General features: G+C 44.6%; 2 protein-coding genes across 8 annotated transcripts in view; one reads left to right on the forward strand and one right to left on the reverse strand.

Annotated features, from left to right (window-relative positions):
- Positions 1 to 1,728: 1,728 nt before the first annotated feature.
- GRSF1 (G-rich RNA sequence binding factor 1) lies at positions 1,729 to 10,776 on the forward strand. Of its 4 annotated transcripts, none has more exons than XM_080589236.1 (10): positions 1,729 to 1,931; positions 2,096 to 2,243; positions 3,118 to 3,273; positions 3,604 to 3,744; positions 5,230 to 5,359; positions 7,481 to 7,641; positions 7,790 to 7,914; positions 8,592 to 8,727; positions 8,942 to 9,024; positions 9,783 to 10,776. In XM_080589236.1, the coding sequence occupies exons 1-9, from the start codon at positions 1,767 to 1,769 to the stop codon at positions 8,998 to 9,000; spliced, it is 1,221 nt and encodes a 406-aa protein (XP_080445362.1). In that variant the 5' UTR covers positions 1,729 to 1,766; the 3' UTR covers positions 9,001 to 9,024; positions 9,783 to 10,776. The 4 variants fall into 4 exon arrangements, with proteins under 4 accessions (XP_080445362.1, XP_080445363.1, XP_080445364.1 ...); XM_080589237.1 differs by having other exon boundaries at positions 10,198 to 10,776; XM_080589238.1 differs by having other exon boundaries at positions 10,377 to 10,776.
- Positions 10,234 to 17,715, reverse strand: part of RUFY3 (RUN and FYVE domain containing 3) — a 55,856-nt gene continuing 48,374 nt past the window's right edge. For all 4 annotated transcript variants that reach the window (XM_080589210.1, XM_080589215.1, XM_080589211.1 and 1 more), the window contains 4 exons: positions 16,007 to 16,086; positions 14,560 to 14,587; positions 13,792 to 13,866; positions 10,234 to 12,766 (listed from right to left, as the gene is read on the reverse strand). In XM_080589210.1, the coding sequence (XP_080445336.1) occupies positions 12,623 to 12,766; positions 13,792 to 13,866; positions 14,560 to 14,587; positions 16,007 to 16,086 (327 nt within the window). In that variant the 3' untranslated portion in view covers positions 10,234 to 12,622. The remainder of the gene's footprint in view (positions 12,767 to 13,791; positions 13,867 to 14,559; positions 14,588 to 16,006; positions 16,087 to 17,715) is intronic.

A 17,715-nucleotide genomic window follows, 5' to 3' on the forward strand; every position in this document is an offset into this window, starting at 1 on the left:
CCCATCTTTCATAGAAAGCGAGGGAAGGCCCACTGCTTGAATAACTTAAAATAACAATTTCAGAATACACTCCAACAGAATATAAAGTCAATTTTACTTGATGACAGATTGCATTGATAAATAATGCATCCCAACACTAAATATTTTAGTATGAGCTGACCAAACAAAAGAATAGCTAGTATAAGTTATTTTTAACAATAATCTTTTTAATGGTGGGTATTAAGAAAAATAGTATCTTACAAGGCTGGAAAAGGCTGCTTGGTCAACAAGCAGCATGGAAGGGGCATCTTCTTAGCCTCTTTATTTTTACTTAGTGTAACTGATTTCCTCTGGTAAGTAAGATTCACTCAACATCACTACCGAAGAGTGAATAAATGCAAGTTCTATCGTCGTAGGATGATTTTCTTTTTTTTTTTTTCCTCCAGTTCCTGTTATCAGAAGTGCAGGGGTTTTGCTCCCTCAGGCTTGCTGAAGCTCGGACATTCCTGGAAAACTTCGCTGTCGACAGATGCCCAACAAAATGGTGCCCTCTAAAGGTAACTTGCACACACTGACAAGCTACGGGACACTCAGCAGTGGGCTATGTTTCACTGAACTTGGGAGGCAGGTGCTTTGGAGGTAAAGTGAGTAGAAGACTCGTATCCCCGTTGAGGAGAATCAGCCTTACACCTTGTCTGGATCACAAACCTTCAAGAACAATTAATCTGCATGAACGAGGAATGCACATAGCATTCACTTGACGTGTATGACTCACTAATCTGCTTATTCAGTGACAATTTACAGCATGACAGCTAGCCTAGAAAAAGAAGTGTTTGAGAGGAATTACAGTAATTAATTTTTGCACCAGTAAAGTTTTCTCATTTAAAGAAGGTTTTAAAGAGAAGCCTGACATTTAGAATATGAAAAATCTTGAAGGTGAAACACTTCAGTACCACTAAAGGAATAGACATTACTTGGAAAATAAGTATATGATTCACCTTGAAAATTAAGAGTAAAAAATTGAATGCTATTGCCAAGAGATCATGTTTTAATTCTTTTAATATTTTAATATTGTTTAATAATCTATAAGAGTCTCTAAAAGAGTTTACTGCATGAAATAGTTTATAAAAGCAGCAGCTGTCAACAATGAGATGACTTAGGATAGGTTGTTTACAATTTCAAAACACTGATAAGAAATGTTCAAGGCTTCTGAGATATTAATGGGTTGGCAGTACTACAAGGTGAAAGACTTCTGTTGAAATCCTGAGACACTTGGATTGATAGCTCGTGACAGCTTGATAACACAACACTTGAGGATGCCAAGACTGGAAGTAGAGGATGCAGGACAGCACAGGACCATCTTCCCTGTCACGGCCATCCATCGCTGCCTTCCTGACCACACGACAGGAAGGTTTGGCACGTTGTCTTCCCGACATACTGCTCAGATCCCTCAGGTCCCCCGGACCTCGGTCTCCACACCTATTTTTCTTTCCCTTGGCTAATCTTTTACGTTCCCGCTCTCTTCCACAAAATGGTTAAGGTTGGAAGGGACCTGTGGAGGTCACCTGGTCCAACCACTGCGCTCAAGAAGAGACAACGAGCGCATGTACCCATTTTTTTTTTTTTTGGTTTTCCCTTCCTGCCGTGCGTTTGCTATTGTGACACCACCACACTGACGGTGACCCCTCTCCCCTCACGCCGCCGAGCGTGGCCCGGCTCCCGCCCCCCGCGGCCGGCGCCTCCTGGGAAGGGAAGGCGGAGCCCCCCGGCCCTCGCCCCGCCTGCCCATGGCCGCCACCGCCGTCGCTCGACGCGGCCTGGCCGCGGTGCTGCTGCTGGGCCGCCGCCGCCTCCTGCCCTGCCCGTCCCCGCTGCCCGCCCGCCGCCTCCTCCTCAGCGCCGCCGCCGCCTCCCTCCGGCCGCTCCGCGCCGCCGCCCGCCGCTGCAGCCAGGTAGGGGCGGGCGGGAGCGGGCCTAAAATGGCGGCGGCCATGGGTGAAGCGTGGGGGGGGGGAAGGGGCGCCAACCGCCCGGGCTGCCAAGGGTACCGCGGGTGACAGGCGCTCGCCTCTCTCCTTCTTAGATATTTTTTTTTAAAAGGTGTTTTTGGGGTCAGGTTGTAGGCTCGCCGTCCCAGGAGGGTCAGCTCTCGGAGCAGGACGCGGAGCTAACCAAGGGAGAAAATGAAGACGCCGTCTTCCTTATCAGGGCGCAGGGATTCCCCTTCTCGTGCTCCGAGGAAGATGTGCTTACCTTTTTTGATGGTAAGGAAGATCATTTACCTGAGTGATGGTTCAGTGTGGTGTTATTGAAGCTAATACCTGATAATTAGTGAAGAAGGAAAACAAAAAACATACAGACCACTGCTCAAAGCAAGATGGGTTTTCAGTTACATCACAGCAGTTCACACATATAAAGCCAATAATCAGCTTCCAGGCTACTGTCAAGTTTCTAGTCATCTTCCAGCAAAGTGTTTTACATTTAATTGAGCACATCTTCCCCTTCTTGGTCAGTGTTTCAGTAATAAAGTTACACTGATCCACATCTAAACGCTTGACTGGAATACCATTGTGGTTGGCTTTCCTCCCCCCTCCTCTCTTTTTAATCAAAAAGTGATGCTTACTGGGTGAAACTTCAGAGTTGCTTGCCAATGCTGATCAATAGGCTTTTGCTCAGCTTTGTGGAGCTGATGCCCCCATACTGTAATATTAAGATGCATCCCTTCAGTGTAAGTTAGGTGATCAAGTTTTTAAATGGTTAATAACCTGATGAACTAAATTCAGTCTCTTTGAACTCCTAGAGAAAGGAACGTAGAACAGGCAGAGCATAAATGATTGAAAGGCGCTATAGCATTTGTTCAAGATTTCAAGTACCTCAAAAACAAAGTTTACCAGCAATATGAGGATATTTATTACCCAGTTATACAGCTGTGGATGCTATGGGATGCCAGATCACTTTCTTCTCAGTGAGAAGCATTGCATATTAAAGAGAGTGGTAGGAGTGTGAGTTTCTTAACCTGTGCTTCAAGACAGGTGAATGGCTCCATGCAGAATTTGCTGTTTTAGTCTGGAATCAAAAGACCCCCCATGTTTGATACAGTTGCGTATGTTTCTGTATCACGTGTTCCCTGATTTCTAGGCTGTAGAATTCGGAATGGTGAGAACGGCATACACTTCCTCTTAAACAGGGATGGGAGACGCAGGGGAGATGCATTGATTGAGCTGGAGTCAAAAGCAGATGTCCAGAAAGCCTTGGAAAAAAACCTGAGATACATGGGCCCACGCTACGTGAAAGGTGAGTTTGAAACAGAGGTTGACTTGAAGGAAAGACGGTGGACTGAATAAGAGCTGCATGAATACCAGAACGTGCTTGTGCCAGGGGGACAGTCAGGGACAAAACTAGCGAACAAAGCATCATGGAGTCAAAGCTGCTTGGGCCAGGCAGAAAAAGCAAAGCACCTTGTGGCATGAGGGGCAGCACTGGGGGGACCCTTGATTGCATGGGGAGAACGGGAATGAAGGTGCATGCATGGAGGGAAATGGTGCCTTAGAAGAAGATGCCTGCAAAGTGCTACCTTCTGTGTACCATGAAGGAAAATGTGTTTTGTGCCTATATTCCTTGCAGTTTTTGAAGTACATGATAGAGATGTAGAGGGCTTACTGCAGAGTCTGCAGAATGAGTCGCAAGCCATCAGTGATGGAGTCGTACTACTCAGAGGCCTCCCGTTCAGCTCCACTGAGGATGACATTGCAGATTTTTTCTCAGGTAACTCAATATAGTTTTTACTCTTGTTTATAAGGTGTTCTGTGCTCCAAGTTCATGCTTGGTCAGCCAGTCATTCCTCTAAAGGAGAGCTACAAGAGCACGTGCAGCCATGAACACCGTAGCAGTGTAACAGGTTGCTATCCCCCTGCAGTTAGAAGGCAACTAAAGCTTTATTGAACAACCTTCAAGATTATCAGCTACCTTTGACTTTCTGCAGGTCTAACCTAGTTTTGGTACTTGCAGCACTCATTTTAGGGGAAAAATAAGTGAAGGGAGTAATCTAGGTTCAATTTACTTCTCCTGGACTGCTACCAGCTCATAATTTGCCATAGAGGAAAAAGTATGCCTGTATTACAGATAAAGCACAAGTGAGTGCAGCATGGAGCCTTTCAACAGTATAATAGTAATAGATCACGTATGCCAATGTTTAGAACTCAGCTAATTTTTTTTTGTTTTGTTTTAAATAATGGCTTATTCGTGGTTGTGAATAGTTACTGCACAATTTCTCAGCCAATCAGCTACCGGACAGTATGTTTCCCCCTGCCCTCAGGGCTGGAGCAGGCCAGGTGGCTGCTACGTACACTTACTAGGAAAGAAGCCTTCCTGGTGTTTGTAGAGTTTACCTTTTTTAGACAAAAGATTAGACTGTAGAGTAAACCAAAAACACTTGTTCCTCATGTTTCTGCCACTCCAGGTAGGCATGCATACAGTTCTCCAGCATTAAGGCTCATGATAGTCAACGATGCCAAAAGCAAAGGCTGCTGATAGTAGATTTTTGAACTGATTGCCAGCAGTTAAATAATGTTTAAAATCAATCTAGTGCAGAGCTATCACAATGAGGTACCTAGGAAAGCATTTTGAAGTTGCTGTTTCTTTGGGAGCTGGTGAGACCATTCCAGAAGGTCAGAAAAAAAACAATAAAAGATTACAAAACCAACCACAATCACAAATGTGTGCTTTCAAAAGTTCACAAGTGTAGGAGCCCAGCCCAGTATGCACTGGTATAATCACTGATTAAGATAGAACTTGCAGCTCTTGGTCTGTATTGTGTCAGATACAACAACTTAATGGTTTACAGGCTCCCCAGAAAGATACTACACATTTAAAAAAAAAAGTTAAGTAAGCTAGATTTCATCTGGATTTTAAAGAGAAAGGAAACACAACCCGAATAAGAGAACATTTCAAGAGCATTTGTGCTCTGGACCTCCTTTTGTGTAGAACTTCCATTCATTTGTTGTTTTTGTAGTTACTTGAAGCCTGAAGTGGGTTTGTTATTAGCAATTAAGGCTTCTGTGAAAACTAGCACAAGTCCTATAAACCAGAGTTTTAAAAAAACAGGAGAAAAATACAGGTATACTTAGGCCAACATGACCAGTTGTTGCAGGACTAGGGGCTACTGGATTAATTTGTCAAAAAACAGAAGTGAAAGGGCACAAGTTTGAGCACAAGTTCCTAACATTGTAAATACTTTTTTTCCTCCTTTAGGTTTGAGGATAACTGACGTAGCTTTTGTTTACCGTGGAGAAAGAAAATCAGGAGAAGCTTATGTGCAGTTTGCAGCTCCTGAAATGGCAGCTAAAGCCCTCTTAAAGCATAAGGAATACATGGGGAGTAGGTAGGTGCTCTGCTGGAGTTAACAGAGTAGGACAACTTGACATGAACCACGCGGTGTGACTTACAGCTTGCCTCTTAGCTTAAGGTATCATGCGCATAGTTTTATTGAAGCATGCGTAGAACCCAGTTTTTAGTATCAAATTCCAGAAGGAATCACAGTAAAATCTCTCAGAGTGTGTCATACTGTTGCTTTATGACTTGGAACGTATCCTTTTTTAATACCGTCTTCTGAAGAACTCTGTGTTTCCTAAGTGTTACCTCCTCTGGTGAGGTTTTCTGAGGAGCCTTGACAAAGATGGGGATGAAAACAGAAAGCTTTGTGCGTTGCAGAAGCCCCTTCACCGCTTACAGCTTAAGCAAATTTGGGGCTCTGTCAAAGAGTGTTCTTTTGAAGTTCTCCTGAAGCCAGTCTCACCCTGGCCCAAATTGGGTGACAGCATTCAGGGTGGGGAAGAGTTACACAGGGGTAGATCCCGCCTGCCCAGTCACAAGCGCACAGGGATCCTGCACCTCCTGCAAGGTTTGCTGTTGCCCAGGCTTCTGTGATGGGGCCCACAATACAGGCAGCCCTTCCCTTCTAGTTCCCAGCGCTAAGTACAGTCAGTGTTTCCCCGTGGATAGCATGTCGTACAGAGCTCGACTCACCGCACCTCTGGCTTGAATCCATTGCCTCGGCTGACTGCGGTCAGGTACCAGCCTCCTTGGTGACAGCATCTGCCTGGGCTGTCCTCCTTCCTCAGCACATTGCATTTAAGGGCCATTCTCCAACATGCCGAGGCCCCACACTACGTACTTCCCACCTGAGAACTTCCCTTGCCTTAAGCAGAAGTATTTGCAGCTTTTTTTCCCCACCATCCCAAAGTACAATCAAAAAAAAACCACTTGGTTTTACCCTGGTTGGCTTTTAGAGTGCTCTCTGATAACTCACTGATTTACTTTTCTGACTGCCAGATTACAAGAAACCTCTCCCAACCTTTTCTTCTCGCAAACCCTACAAAGGGCTTACTTCCCTTCTATTTCTTTACTTCCTGTTTCAAGACTATTTCCTTGTGTTTGTCCCCCCACCCATATTAAAAGAAAACAGCTGCTCTGCAGGTGTGCTCAATAATTCAATAGGTGTCGCAGCTTGACACAATTCCCTACCCTCCAGGAGGGATTAATTAATTCCCAGTCTGCCATTAGGGTTTTTTTTTAACCTTTCTTTCTGCATGACTAGCCAAGGAACTGAGTAGTTTCCAAACCTGCTGCCAGTTTGCTCTCGTTCTTCCTGGGTCATCAGTTTTGTCCAGAAACAGACACTGTGCTGAGCCTGGGCAAGCGGGTGCTGAGCTGTAAGCTCTGGCTGGCTGTACGTGGGGTGACTTCTCTTCCTGAGGCTGCTCTCCGTAGGCAGGGAGGAAGGCCGCCTCACTTGGATGTGCACGTTCTCTTCTCCATCGCATTGTTTCTTCCGTGCTCTGGAAGCCACCTGCTTGGGCACTGGTAGTTAAACCTGCTTGAGGCCCAGCTGGGTGCTGCTGCCGGCTCTAAAAGGTCCTCATAGGAGAGTCTGAACAAGGGGTTCTGGGGTGGGTGGCTAGAGATGCAAGATACTACCCTGTTAATGCTTTTATCTGCTTTGGGGTTGAATTATTTTTTTTTAAATTGGGGATTTGGAGGGTTTGAGATAAAGCAGTTTGCAGAGGTGTATTGGGGAAAACAGCCTCAAAAAGGATGCATGCTACTGCAGGAAAGAGATCGTGGTTTTTGAGTAACGCTGTATTTCTGCAGCAAAACATAGCTTTGGCTTGTAAACCTAGTACTGCTATAAGAATTTTGGGTAAGGCCATAAACTAAAGACCTTGTCTAGAACAAACTGGCTCACACTATGTGGGTTTAGACAGGATGGTGACTCTCATTGTGCGTTGAAAAGGGCGTTCATAGACATAACTGTACAATTTAAATGAATTCTTCAACACCTTTGCTTGCCAGCTAAGCCAGACTATGTACCATGGCTCTCGTACTTAGTTTGTGAGCACAGCTGAGCTGGGAAAACATCCGGAATTAATGGTACTTTCTGAAATCCTTGTTGTCTTTGTGGTGGGCCAAGAAGTGCCATGTAATCTTTTCCTTGTAATTTTAGATATATAGAAGTATACATAAGTAGAAAGCAGCAAATGCAAAGGCATGTGCCTTATCACAAGCAGATAGCGACCGTCCCCAGACTGAGAAGGGAGCTTGAATTGATTTCTGAAGGAAGGAGGTTGAGTGACAGTGGAAGCTCCAATGCCAAGAGACAGAACCGTGAGTCGCACCTTGTGGCATGTGTTCTTTGAGGCCCCTTTGTTTTTACCCTCATTGCTGCTGTGGGCACAGCCCTGTGTGTCTACAGCTTTCAGATGAGGAAGGTGATAATTGCAAGTGTTAATGATGTTTTCCCTTGATCCAACAGAACTAGGTAACGAAGAAACGGAAAGCTCCGGGCACTGTTCAGAACCTGGGAGCACCTCATCATCATCACACGTTGTCCACATGAGGGGTTTCCCTACCCAAACTAGAGCCCAAGACATAATAAACGTGAGTAGCAGTAAAAGTACGCATTGAGTTCAGTTGTAACTACTGATGTAAAGCTGCTCAATCTGTCCGGCTGAAATGACTGAAAATTTTTGCTTTCTCTATTCTCTACGTCAGCCCTCAGTGCTGCGTGGCACTGAGCGTTGGGAAACTTGAACCAACATTGCATTGCTGAGGGACAGTAGAAGGGTTGCAGGCTCCCCCATGTGCCCTGGCCTCACGGGTGCAGCGGTGGTACCTGGGGAAGGTGACAGCTTGCAGGGCTGTGCTGAATGGTCACCAGTGTGAATTGAGCGTCCTTTTGTACCCTTAGCTGAATTTCTGCATAACTGACTGTACAGAAATAAATTTCCCTGTCCTTTTAATATCAAATATATTTCATTTTAATAGTGTATGGTCACAGAGCGACTGCACCCGCATTTGATGCCTTTGGTCATTGTACAGAAGGGTGCTGTGTGAGGCTATTTCTTTCTGTCAGGAGTTACCCTGCCAGGCAGGTGCAGAGGGCAGGAGGCTGCACACCATGGGGCAGGTGTGTGCGCATCAGCCTCACCCAGCTGGGAGGGGACTTGAGCTGCTCAAGCGCTCAGTCCCTAGGGTTGGACAAGCTTTGCGAGTAAAAACACGATGGTTTCTGGTAAGAGTTTTTTCTGGTAACGCTTTCCTCCCCCCCCTTCCAGTTTTTTGCTCCACTGAAGCCCACAAGGATCATGGTGGAATACAACTCCCATGGAGATGTCACAGGAGAAGCAGATGTGCATTTTGAGAGCCACGATGATGCAGTCACTGCAATGGCAAAGGAGGGGACACAGCTGCGTGAGTAAGAGGAAGGGGGAACCTACAATGCTGAGACTCCCCCCTCCTCAAGCACTACTTCTTGTATAACTACTTGTAGCATCCTGTGCAACAGGATTGTCTTGGAACTAGAATTCCAAATTACCCTAAAATGTTAAATTAGCTTTCTGGGAGAGAAAAAAATGCAGCAGCTACAAGTCACTGAACACAAATTACCTCTTATATTGTTCCCTAGAGTGCGGTACCATTGAATTATTCCTGAATGAACATCCAAAGGCAAAACAGGACTGCTAGTGACGGGGCAAGATCACAGCTTCGGTGAGCACATCCTTCTATTCTGTTGCTCCTGTTCTACTGCTAGCATGCTTGATATTTTGCATTTCACATAGCTTCCAGGCTAAAATTGAGAGCAAGTGGCTGAGGCCGATCATCACAGCTAATCTGAGGGCAGGCTTCATGCCTCACACGCTGGCCCTTGAAGCCAGAATCCCCAGGGATAAATTCTTGTGGCAGAGGGGCAGCAGCCCTTGTCCGAGGTCGCAGCCAGCGGTTGTTGCACTATCCTGGCACTGCAGCACCACACAGAAACGTGCCATGTTGTAGCTGAGGCCTGCTGGAATGTGCAACAGTGCTTCTTCCCCTGCCTTTTTCCTCCTCCCCTTGAAGCTGTCCTACTTTTCATCTGTTCAAGGTTCTGATGGGGCCATATTCCCTGGCACAGACACCAAGGAATGGCTAAGTATTTTTTACAGTCGCAGTGTCCCATTGGCGCAGGAACGCCCAGAACCGTTCCTGGCTTTTGTGCTGGGACTTGGTCCCAGCAGAATCAGCTCCCCGTGTGTAAGATCAGCTTGAGCACCACGTGAAAGTTACTCACCTCTTGGAGGCTGGCTGTCTCATCTTACCTTTTTGCTGACATACTTCACCACTGCTGAATTCTACAGTTCCATTATTGGTGACCATAATTAAGAATAAGATGCAGTGGTACATTTAAAAAAAAAAAAAAGGGGGACACTAGTAAGCTGCAGTGAGGTAGTGATGGTTTTTATTTCTCTCCCCCACCCCTTTCTTTTTAGGCCCGAGCGAACACATTCCTTGGGTACAAGCATAAAGATTGAGTACGAGTGTCACCGCTCAATTACAAGGACAAACTATAAAATTTAGTTTGGATTTATGTAAAAAGCATGTAATAAACCGTGTTGACATACTGTAGGAAGGTTGTCTGTCCCCAAAGTAGAAAAAGCTGTACTGGAGGAACAGCAAGTGCTGCAGGATGGAGCGGTTCTGGTCTCCAGCTGTGTACTGGTGTACAAAGCATTAATAAAACACCAGTATGGGCCATTAACACCACCCAAGCGATTGAAGATCCCAGTACACAGAATGCAGCAGGTGTGCTGTGTAGTATAGCTAATACCTCGTCCCTCCTGCCATGCTTCTCTCGTTTCTGCGTTGGCATCTGTTACTGGTTTTGAAATGCTTTCATACCCACAGCCAAAGCAGAAGGGAAAGCCCATTCAGGACGCAGGATACAGAGGAGAAAGTTTTTATTGTTGCATGTGGAACAAAATTAACAACAGAAAAACAGCCTTCTGCTCCGCCCCATCCAAATGTCCAGGTACGAACCCAAAAATCCAGCATTACCTGAGCAAACATGCCTTTAACATTTGCAGCATCACCAGGTGTAACATCCAGTACTTAAAAGCAGAGCCTTTCACCAAGATAAACCAGGGAGGCAGCAACTGTTGACATGACTGACAGCCAACTTGGTTGTGCTCTGGTCTTTCTGAACGCCAGTTTCTGTTACAGCAGCCGGAGCAGTATTTTGAAGGGTTTTCAGCTGCCTCCGTAAAGGGCTGCTTGTTCATAGAGATCTCGTGTAACGATAAAGGACCTGCTCAAGAACTGTCCTGCTTTTTACACGAAGATGATCACAACGTTCACTACAAGCAAGCGGAGCGGCAGCCACTCCTGGTGAAGCAGCAGAAAGCTACATACAGGTCACAGATAAGCTGTGATTCCAGAGCTGCAAAATTGCTCGGACGCCCCAGCAATAAAGTCACTTCACAGTGAGTGCCTGGTTTCCAGTTTAATTCTCCAGCACTGAAGTTGCATGGGTCAGACTTTCTCCTGGGGGATGAGTCACTGTGGGTTGGGTGCAGGAATTTGCTATCCCAAGTGTGTACAACATGTACACAAAGCTACTAACAATAAATTCAGTATCTCGTGCATTATCTATGGTGTCTCACCCCTTCAAAGCAGTGTTTGCTCACACTTAAATTCTAGGCTTTTCCAATTTCAACGCTATTTACAATTTTTTTTTACCTACTTCAAGGGATAGCAGCAAGGAAATGCATGTGGTAACTACCACAGGGGGACTAAAGAGCAGATAAAGGGAAAGTTGGAAGTTGCTCCCCTCTGTTTAGTGCTCTATGAAGGGCACTAAGAGGAGTTGGAGAACTTGGGTGGCTGAACACACTGAGGCCTACGGCAAAGTAGGAAAGGGGAAGTTTTTGGTACAAACTCTAGCACCAAGCACATAAAGAACCTCAACTCTTGACGTGCTTTTTAGTGCAGTTCCAGCCAGTCTAGTGAATGGAAAATCCTCTCTGGGGCGTTAAACCACTACCCCCAATAAAATTTCTACAAAACCAAATACATTTGTCACATATAAATACATCAGTTTTCTCCAGATTACAAAACATACTGTGGCCCTAAAGTCTGAAGTCTCCCAGTACAGAATAGACCAAATAAACTATGACATACTGCGTGCTTTACGAGGAAGCCACCACTGCTTTTTGATAACATGCAATTCCTTTTAACAGCAACAAAGATAGATGTAGCATGAATCACAAAAACTCTAAACTGGGTTTGGATCAGGATTTCTTACAGGTGCAAAGTACTTTGACTTCATATCACCTTCATTTTGATCTGAAGCAAAACCAGTGAAATATGAGCTGTATTACAACCACTCTTTCACATGCACAATGGAGAGAAGAGAGGTGCACAGACATGGCCCTAAAACCTCTGTGTAACAGTATTTTGTATTTAAATATTTGTGACTCAAATTCCCCCAGATGCTGTATCAAGATAGGAAGCAGAGTTGCAGCCCTTAGGACTGACCACCATTTTGTGGCCGTGAAGTCACAGTGAGGGTCTCTGGTAGGAAGGTCAGAGATGCCTTAAAGCACTTCCCTGCTAGATCAGTGCAGGTGAGCTCTCACATCACACATACCTTTAAAAAAAAAAAACAAACAACCTTAGCCCCCCCTCCAAAGTCCCTAAAAAAGGATAATTTCACAGCTCTGTTTGATACTGATTTGCATAGCAAGCCCACGGCCAGAGGACTGAAGAAACTAAGCCAGAAAACTTTTTTTTTGGCGTGTTACCTGGTCTCTTTCACCTGGCACTGAAGTAGCACGGTTGAGCCAGATTGTCAAAGGCAGCAAGGAAAGGGGAAATGGTATTTCAAGTGCAGCCAGACATGAGGATTAAAAAATGCTCCTGTTTTGCTTTCAGTGAGCCATTGCTTAGCAGCAGCATGCCCTCACATGACACGCTTGGGGATGACAACATTCCTGACCTGTACACACAGACACAAGGCTCTTTTTGGGGGTGGGGGCTCTGTTCTCACAGCGTCCCGAGGCTGCTCGGTCACACCTTGTGGCTACTCGATGTGAAATTCCCCAAGCAGTTCTCCCTGGCACAAGCGCAGGTCTGAGAACTGGCAGATTTTTCTACAGGGAAGGCTCAGACTTCGTTTTAGTCGCAAGAGACTAAATACCATCAAAGCTGCTTCCCCCTCTGACTTCCCAAGAACACAGGCAAGCATCTTCTCTTCAAATTCCTCTTGAACAACCCCAGAGACATTGATTAGCTACAACAATTTTTACAGTCACCACTCTCTGCAGCCCGGCTCCTACAAGGGACTGGTTGAATACTGCTGGATGAGTTGCTTGTGACAGGGATTGCAGACGGACTCCGGGTTAATACTGGACGGGAGGGGCAGCTCATTTGCTGAACAGGCTTCGCAGAAGATACCGCCACAGTTCTTGCAGATATTCTGAAACAGGAAGAGAAGAGAAAAATTAAGGGATGCTAAAGACACTTGAGTTTTTTCTCATTAACCTTCAGTCAAATCACATCCTCTACTGGACTAGAGAAAGATGCTCAAAATTGCACTCTTGCCCCCTCTGAAGACCAGAAGTTTTTCTTGTGCTTATAACATCAGAGAAGAGCAGGTGAGGACTTGTAGTGAAGTGGTACGAGTAATCGGTAACAAACCATTTAAGTTTTGACTCAGTTCAGTCTCAACTTACAGCTAGAGCATTTTGTCATGAGATGGACATTATTATTTTATAGTCAGACAAACATACAGGAATGACAAGTCTTACTTGAAAGCTCCCTGGTCAGGTAACCTCGCTGTGCTCACTAGCCTCCCCCAAAAAAATTTCCAAGGAAATATTTGGAACCATGGTACTGGTTCATCTTCAACCTGGGGTGGAGGTCAGAGCCTTGTGCCGGGAGCTAAAGACTCCTTCCTGCTCTGGTCTGTCCCCAGATCCCCACCAGAGCTTTCTGGTGGGGGTCTTGTTAGGAAAAATAGGGGAAAACAGCAAAACGACACCTAGCTTGCCACTAAAGTACGTGCAGCAGTACGGCCAGGGTGGCTGCTGCACTGACAGCAGTTGGTATCGGTGCCTTGACTGCTGGCCACAAAGAAGGATAAAAAAGTGATGTTTGTGGAAAAAAAGGCAAGAGAAAAAGGTATAGTGGCTGAAGTGGAGAAGTAACAAGCATTAACACCCTCTTCTCACTTCTGATTGATCCCAGAGAAAATCATCTAGTTAAAAAGGAAATGTGCTGCAAAGGAGAAGGAAAAGCAAACCATGGAGCACAGCGCAAGCTGGGAACCCTCAAGTGGCCACTATCTAACAACTACATCTTATGGGTCAAATACACAATCAGAAAAAGGTTAATTTCTTTGTCCCAGGTCACTAGTAGGAAATCTGCGCTACTTGAAGAAAGAAATCGGAGGAAATGCACATTCACCACATGGCCGAGGTGACAATACCAGCCCTCAGTTACCTTTTTCTTGTTTCGGCTGCTTTCTTCCTGGCAGAGCTGGCAGATCTGGGCGTTTCCAGGTCCTGATGGCTGTTCCTAAACCCGTGATGAAACCCAAGACATTTTGCTTTACTTGGGTCCTGTAGTAGACCCCTGCGTTGATCCTTATTTTAAAACCGGGATGAAGATTTCACACTGTTGTGTTTTTAGCCCCTCTCAATTCACCACCCACCAGGCAGCCATGCTGGACCTATGTGCATTTATCTGCAGGACAGTTGCCCTGGCTACACCACGGCTCTAGCTGTGCTTTGCCGGGCACTCAGGAGAAAGAACAGGCTCTGGTCAATTTGACATGCACAGAAGCAACCAACCAAACAGAAACAAATAACCCTTCCCTCTAGCCTACACAGGAACTGGCAAAACCCTAACCCAGACCAAGGACTGCCATTTTCACAAATATTAAATTATTCTTTCATTGTTCTTTTTAAAGACACCGACCTAGGAAAGGAACCATAAAAGAGGTTAATACAGTTTTGCTGAGTAGGCAAAATGAACCCACGTAAATGTAGCACCGACAACTAAAAGCCTTCCTACTGAGATAAACAGCACTTTTCCACTAGGGAACCAGATTGTTGCTGCACGCTCTACAAACATAAATCCTCATAAAGGCAAAAAACCCAAAGCACAAACTCCAGGGTATTTGGGCCAAGAAAAATACTGCAGTAACCCAGGAGCTCCCTCAGCACGCTTGCTGTTCAGTATTTCAGTGCTAGAAAAGGAATCACCAACCTGCTCTTCCTGTGTGTCACTCTGCAACCTACAAGAGAAAAACATCATCACTTTGAGCCGGCACTTCAGTCACTGCTACTGTTAAGAAAAACACAGAATCAGAATCACAGAATATCCCGAGTTGGAAGGGACCCACAAGGATCATCGAGTCCAACTCCTGGCACCACACAGGTCTACCCAAAATTTTAGACCATGTGACTAAGAGCACAGTCCAAACGCTTCTTAAATTCAGACAGGCTTGGTGCAGTGACTAACATCTGGACAATCAGAGGATTCCTCCATCCTGTTATTAACATCCCACCCACAGTGATTTCTGGTTTTGTTTCTTCTAAACCACACTGCCAAGTCTGCTCACACGAGAGCTGAGGCATTCATAAACTTCATCAAACAGAGAAGCAAAGAGGCAGCACGTCACTGGTGTTGTAGAATAAACGTTAGACATGCAGCACACTCCTGGCTAAATGGAAAAACTTATAAAATGACTCCTGAAAAGCAGAAAAAAGGGAGCCCAAACATGGAAGAACAGTTTAGACAATATACACATAGTTCAAAATTAACATTAAACTTATTATTGCAAAATGATTGATCCCACAGATCTGTGAACAGGCAATGATAACATTATATTAAAAAGCCTTCCAGACAAATTGGCAGACCGATGCTAATATTGCTAATGTGCTCAAGGTGAAACGGGCAAAAAGCATCAGAGGCCTGGAAGGTTTTAATATCTAGTAAAGAAGATTTGAGTAGAGCTTGTGCTATTTTTAAGACGATACTTTTCCAATCACCTTTATATTAGCATTCAGCGCACCGTGTCAGAGCACTGTGTATTTCCACTCACTTTCAGAGAGTTATTTCAGAGAGTTATTCAGAGAAAAGGCTGTTATCATCTCTGAGCAACATCCTCATTACAGAGCCCTTCCCTATCAGTTTTTAAAACTTACATTTAAACCTAAATCTTAAGCTTAACTTTCAAAGGCTAAACAAACCCTGTGACAACAATCCTCATTAATATTCTGTTTAGAAACATGCTACCTGAAGTACTTTTTTTTTTTCTTTAAATATGGCCACATTCTTGAATCACTATTTTAAGTTCTTCTCAAACAGCTTCTATTTTCATCCAGAAGCCACTATTTATTAACTGCAGGTGTCACAGGTTCACCAACCCTTCTCCTGTCCCCCACCAACAAAAGATACCTTCTTTGGACGCTAGCATCAAAGGTCCAGCTCTGTGCCGGATTTGGTTTATGAGGCTTCATTAAATATGAAAAATTAGGAAACACTAGATTTATATAGAAACAAGTTCAAAGGTAAATAGGAGAGAGAGAGAGAGAGAGAGAGAGACAGTGCTTTTCGCATCCAGAAACCTTGATGGCAAGCAGTAGAACCTGCTTCTTCCCTTTGACAGGAATTAGAAAAAGAGAAGGCAAAAATGAGATTTCTTCCATACTTGTATGTCAGGACACAGTTTTCCTCTCTCAGAGGCTGTTTCAGTTTCGCATTTTCTTCCTGGATTTTGAGCTTCCCATCCTGCCAAAAGGAAACATTTATCCGTCAGTCAAATCATGTTAACAGCTCCCACTTCACCTCTGCCACACTGCAAAAGGAGACTTTACACTGATATTTAGGGAACACTGATCTCACTGACCCACTCTTGACATGGAGGTGTGTTTGGACGCTCGAAAACATACAATCACCAGTCCACCCTAAGAGCAGCTCTGCATGCTTTTCTTTTGCTATGAACACAGTTGATTTCACATTTTAGAGCTGGACTCTTAAAGATGTCCAATGGTATCCTTTTACTAGAGGACAAGAAACTTTGGCCACTTTATTTTTTTTTTAATTTTTCTGTACGGCAGAGGTTGAAAAGGTAAATAGGCTCTACAGGCTTTTTGAGAACTGATCAGGGTGACAAATCTTCTCAACCAGTAAAGAAAGATCCCCTCCTACTCCCTATCTGATAACTGGGTCATAGCCTGAGCCATATATGTACGGAACAACTCTTTGAAACGTGACTGTCAGAATTCGCCTGCTCACTATATAGCATGCATGCATGGCTCTCAAGTTGCAGCCATCATTGCAGTGCAGCCCTTAAATTCCTGAAAATGCAAACTTCCATTAGACCGGGAACCACCTACAAGTTTTGTGGCAAAAGAAGTCCACTCTGAAACATGTTCGTCTTTTTCCCCCCCCTCCAAATTGGCCCATTTGCTCTTAGCAGGAGCACCCTACTGAGGCTTGCTGAGTAAAGGAGACTAACCACAGGCCACCACCCGTTCTCACACCCAGTGACAAGCTGGCACACAAGCAGTAAAGAAAAGCAACAATTCTGCCTTCCAGATAGCTAGCCAGCTTCTGCTTAGGAGGTTAGACTGTCCCATTTTGGTTTGTTTTTACTGGCCAACAGCACTGCAGTTAGATCTCAATTCTTTCTGTTGAATTATAGCTGTTCCACTAGAGCAACATGACATTTTGATAAATGAATCGTGATGCATAAGTAACTTCGCAGGAATTGTGTGTAATATCAGGGAGAAAAAGAGGAAGCTTAAAGCAACCCAGGGGAGCCCAGTGAAGGCAACTCTCAAGTGCAGCAACCCACATATGAATTTCAGAAACCACCTCTTTTTTCACAGTTCTCATATTTATGAGTTTTGCTCTCCAAAACAACTGCCAATTTCCAGCAAGAGAGCCTGTTTTGTTTTATAGAAAAACCTGTAGAGCAGATTTTCACTTTCAAAGGCAAATTACTTCTAAAAAGGGAGTTTCACTCGGGGACTATCAGTTTTACTCTGGAGATTAACATTGCATTTTACTTTAAAAAACACTGAATTCACTAATGCACAGCACTGAAAGAACACTGAAAGTGATTTGTGATTCCCTTAAAAGATAATTTTGTTTTCCAAGTTGTACTGTTTTTCGGGAGAATTTCCCTTATTATGATGCAAAAAAGTAGAGTGAGCAAGCTTGCTTTTCACTACATGTAATACATACAGCATCTCTCCTGCTGTATTACATTTGGTTTTCATAAACTACTGAAGGAAATCATAATCACTCTCAAGATTTTGTCAGGTACCCAGCCTGGAAGAGCAATTCTGTGTTCTGCAATTCAATGTAACGTGTAAAATCTTTCTTTTGAGTCTCAACCAAATAAAATGCCTA

This window comes from Anser brachyrhynchus, assembly GCF_964034855.1.
Source record: "Anser brachyrhynchus genome assembly, chromosome: 4".
Taxonomy (NCBI): Eukaryota; Metazoa; Chordata; class Aves; order Anseriformes; family Anatidae; genus Anser; species Anser brachyrhynchus.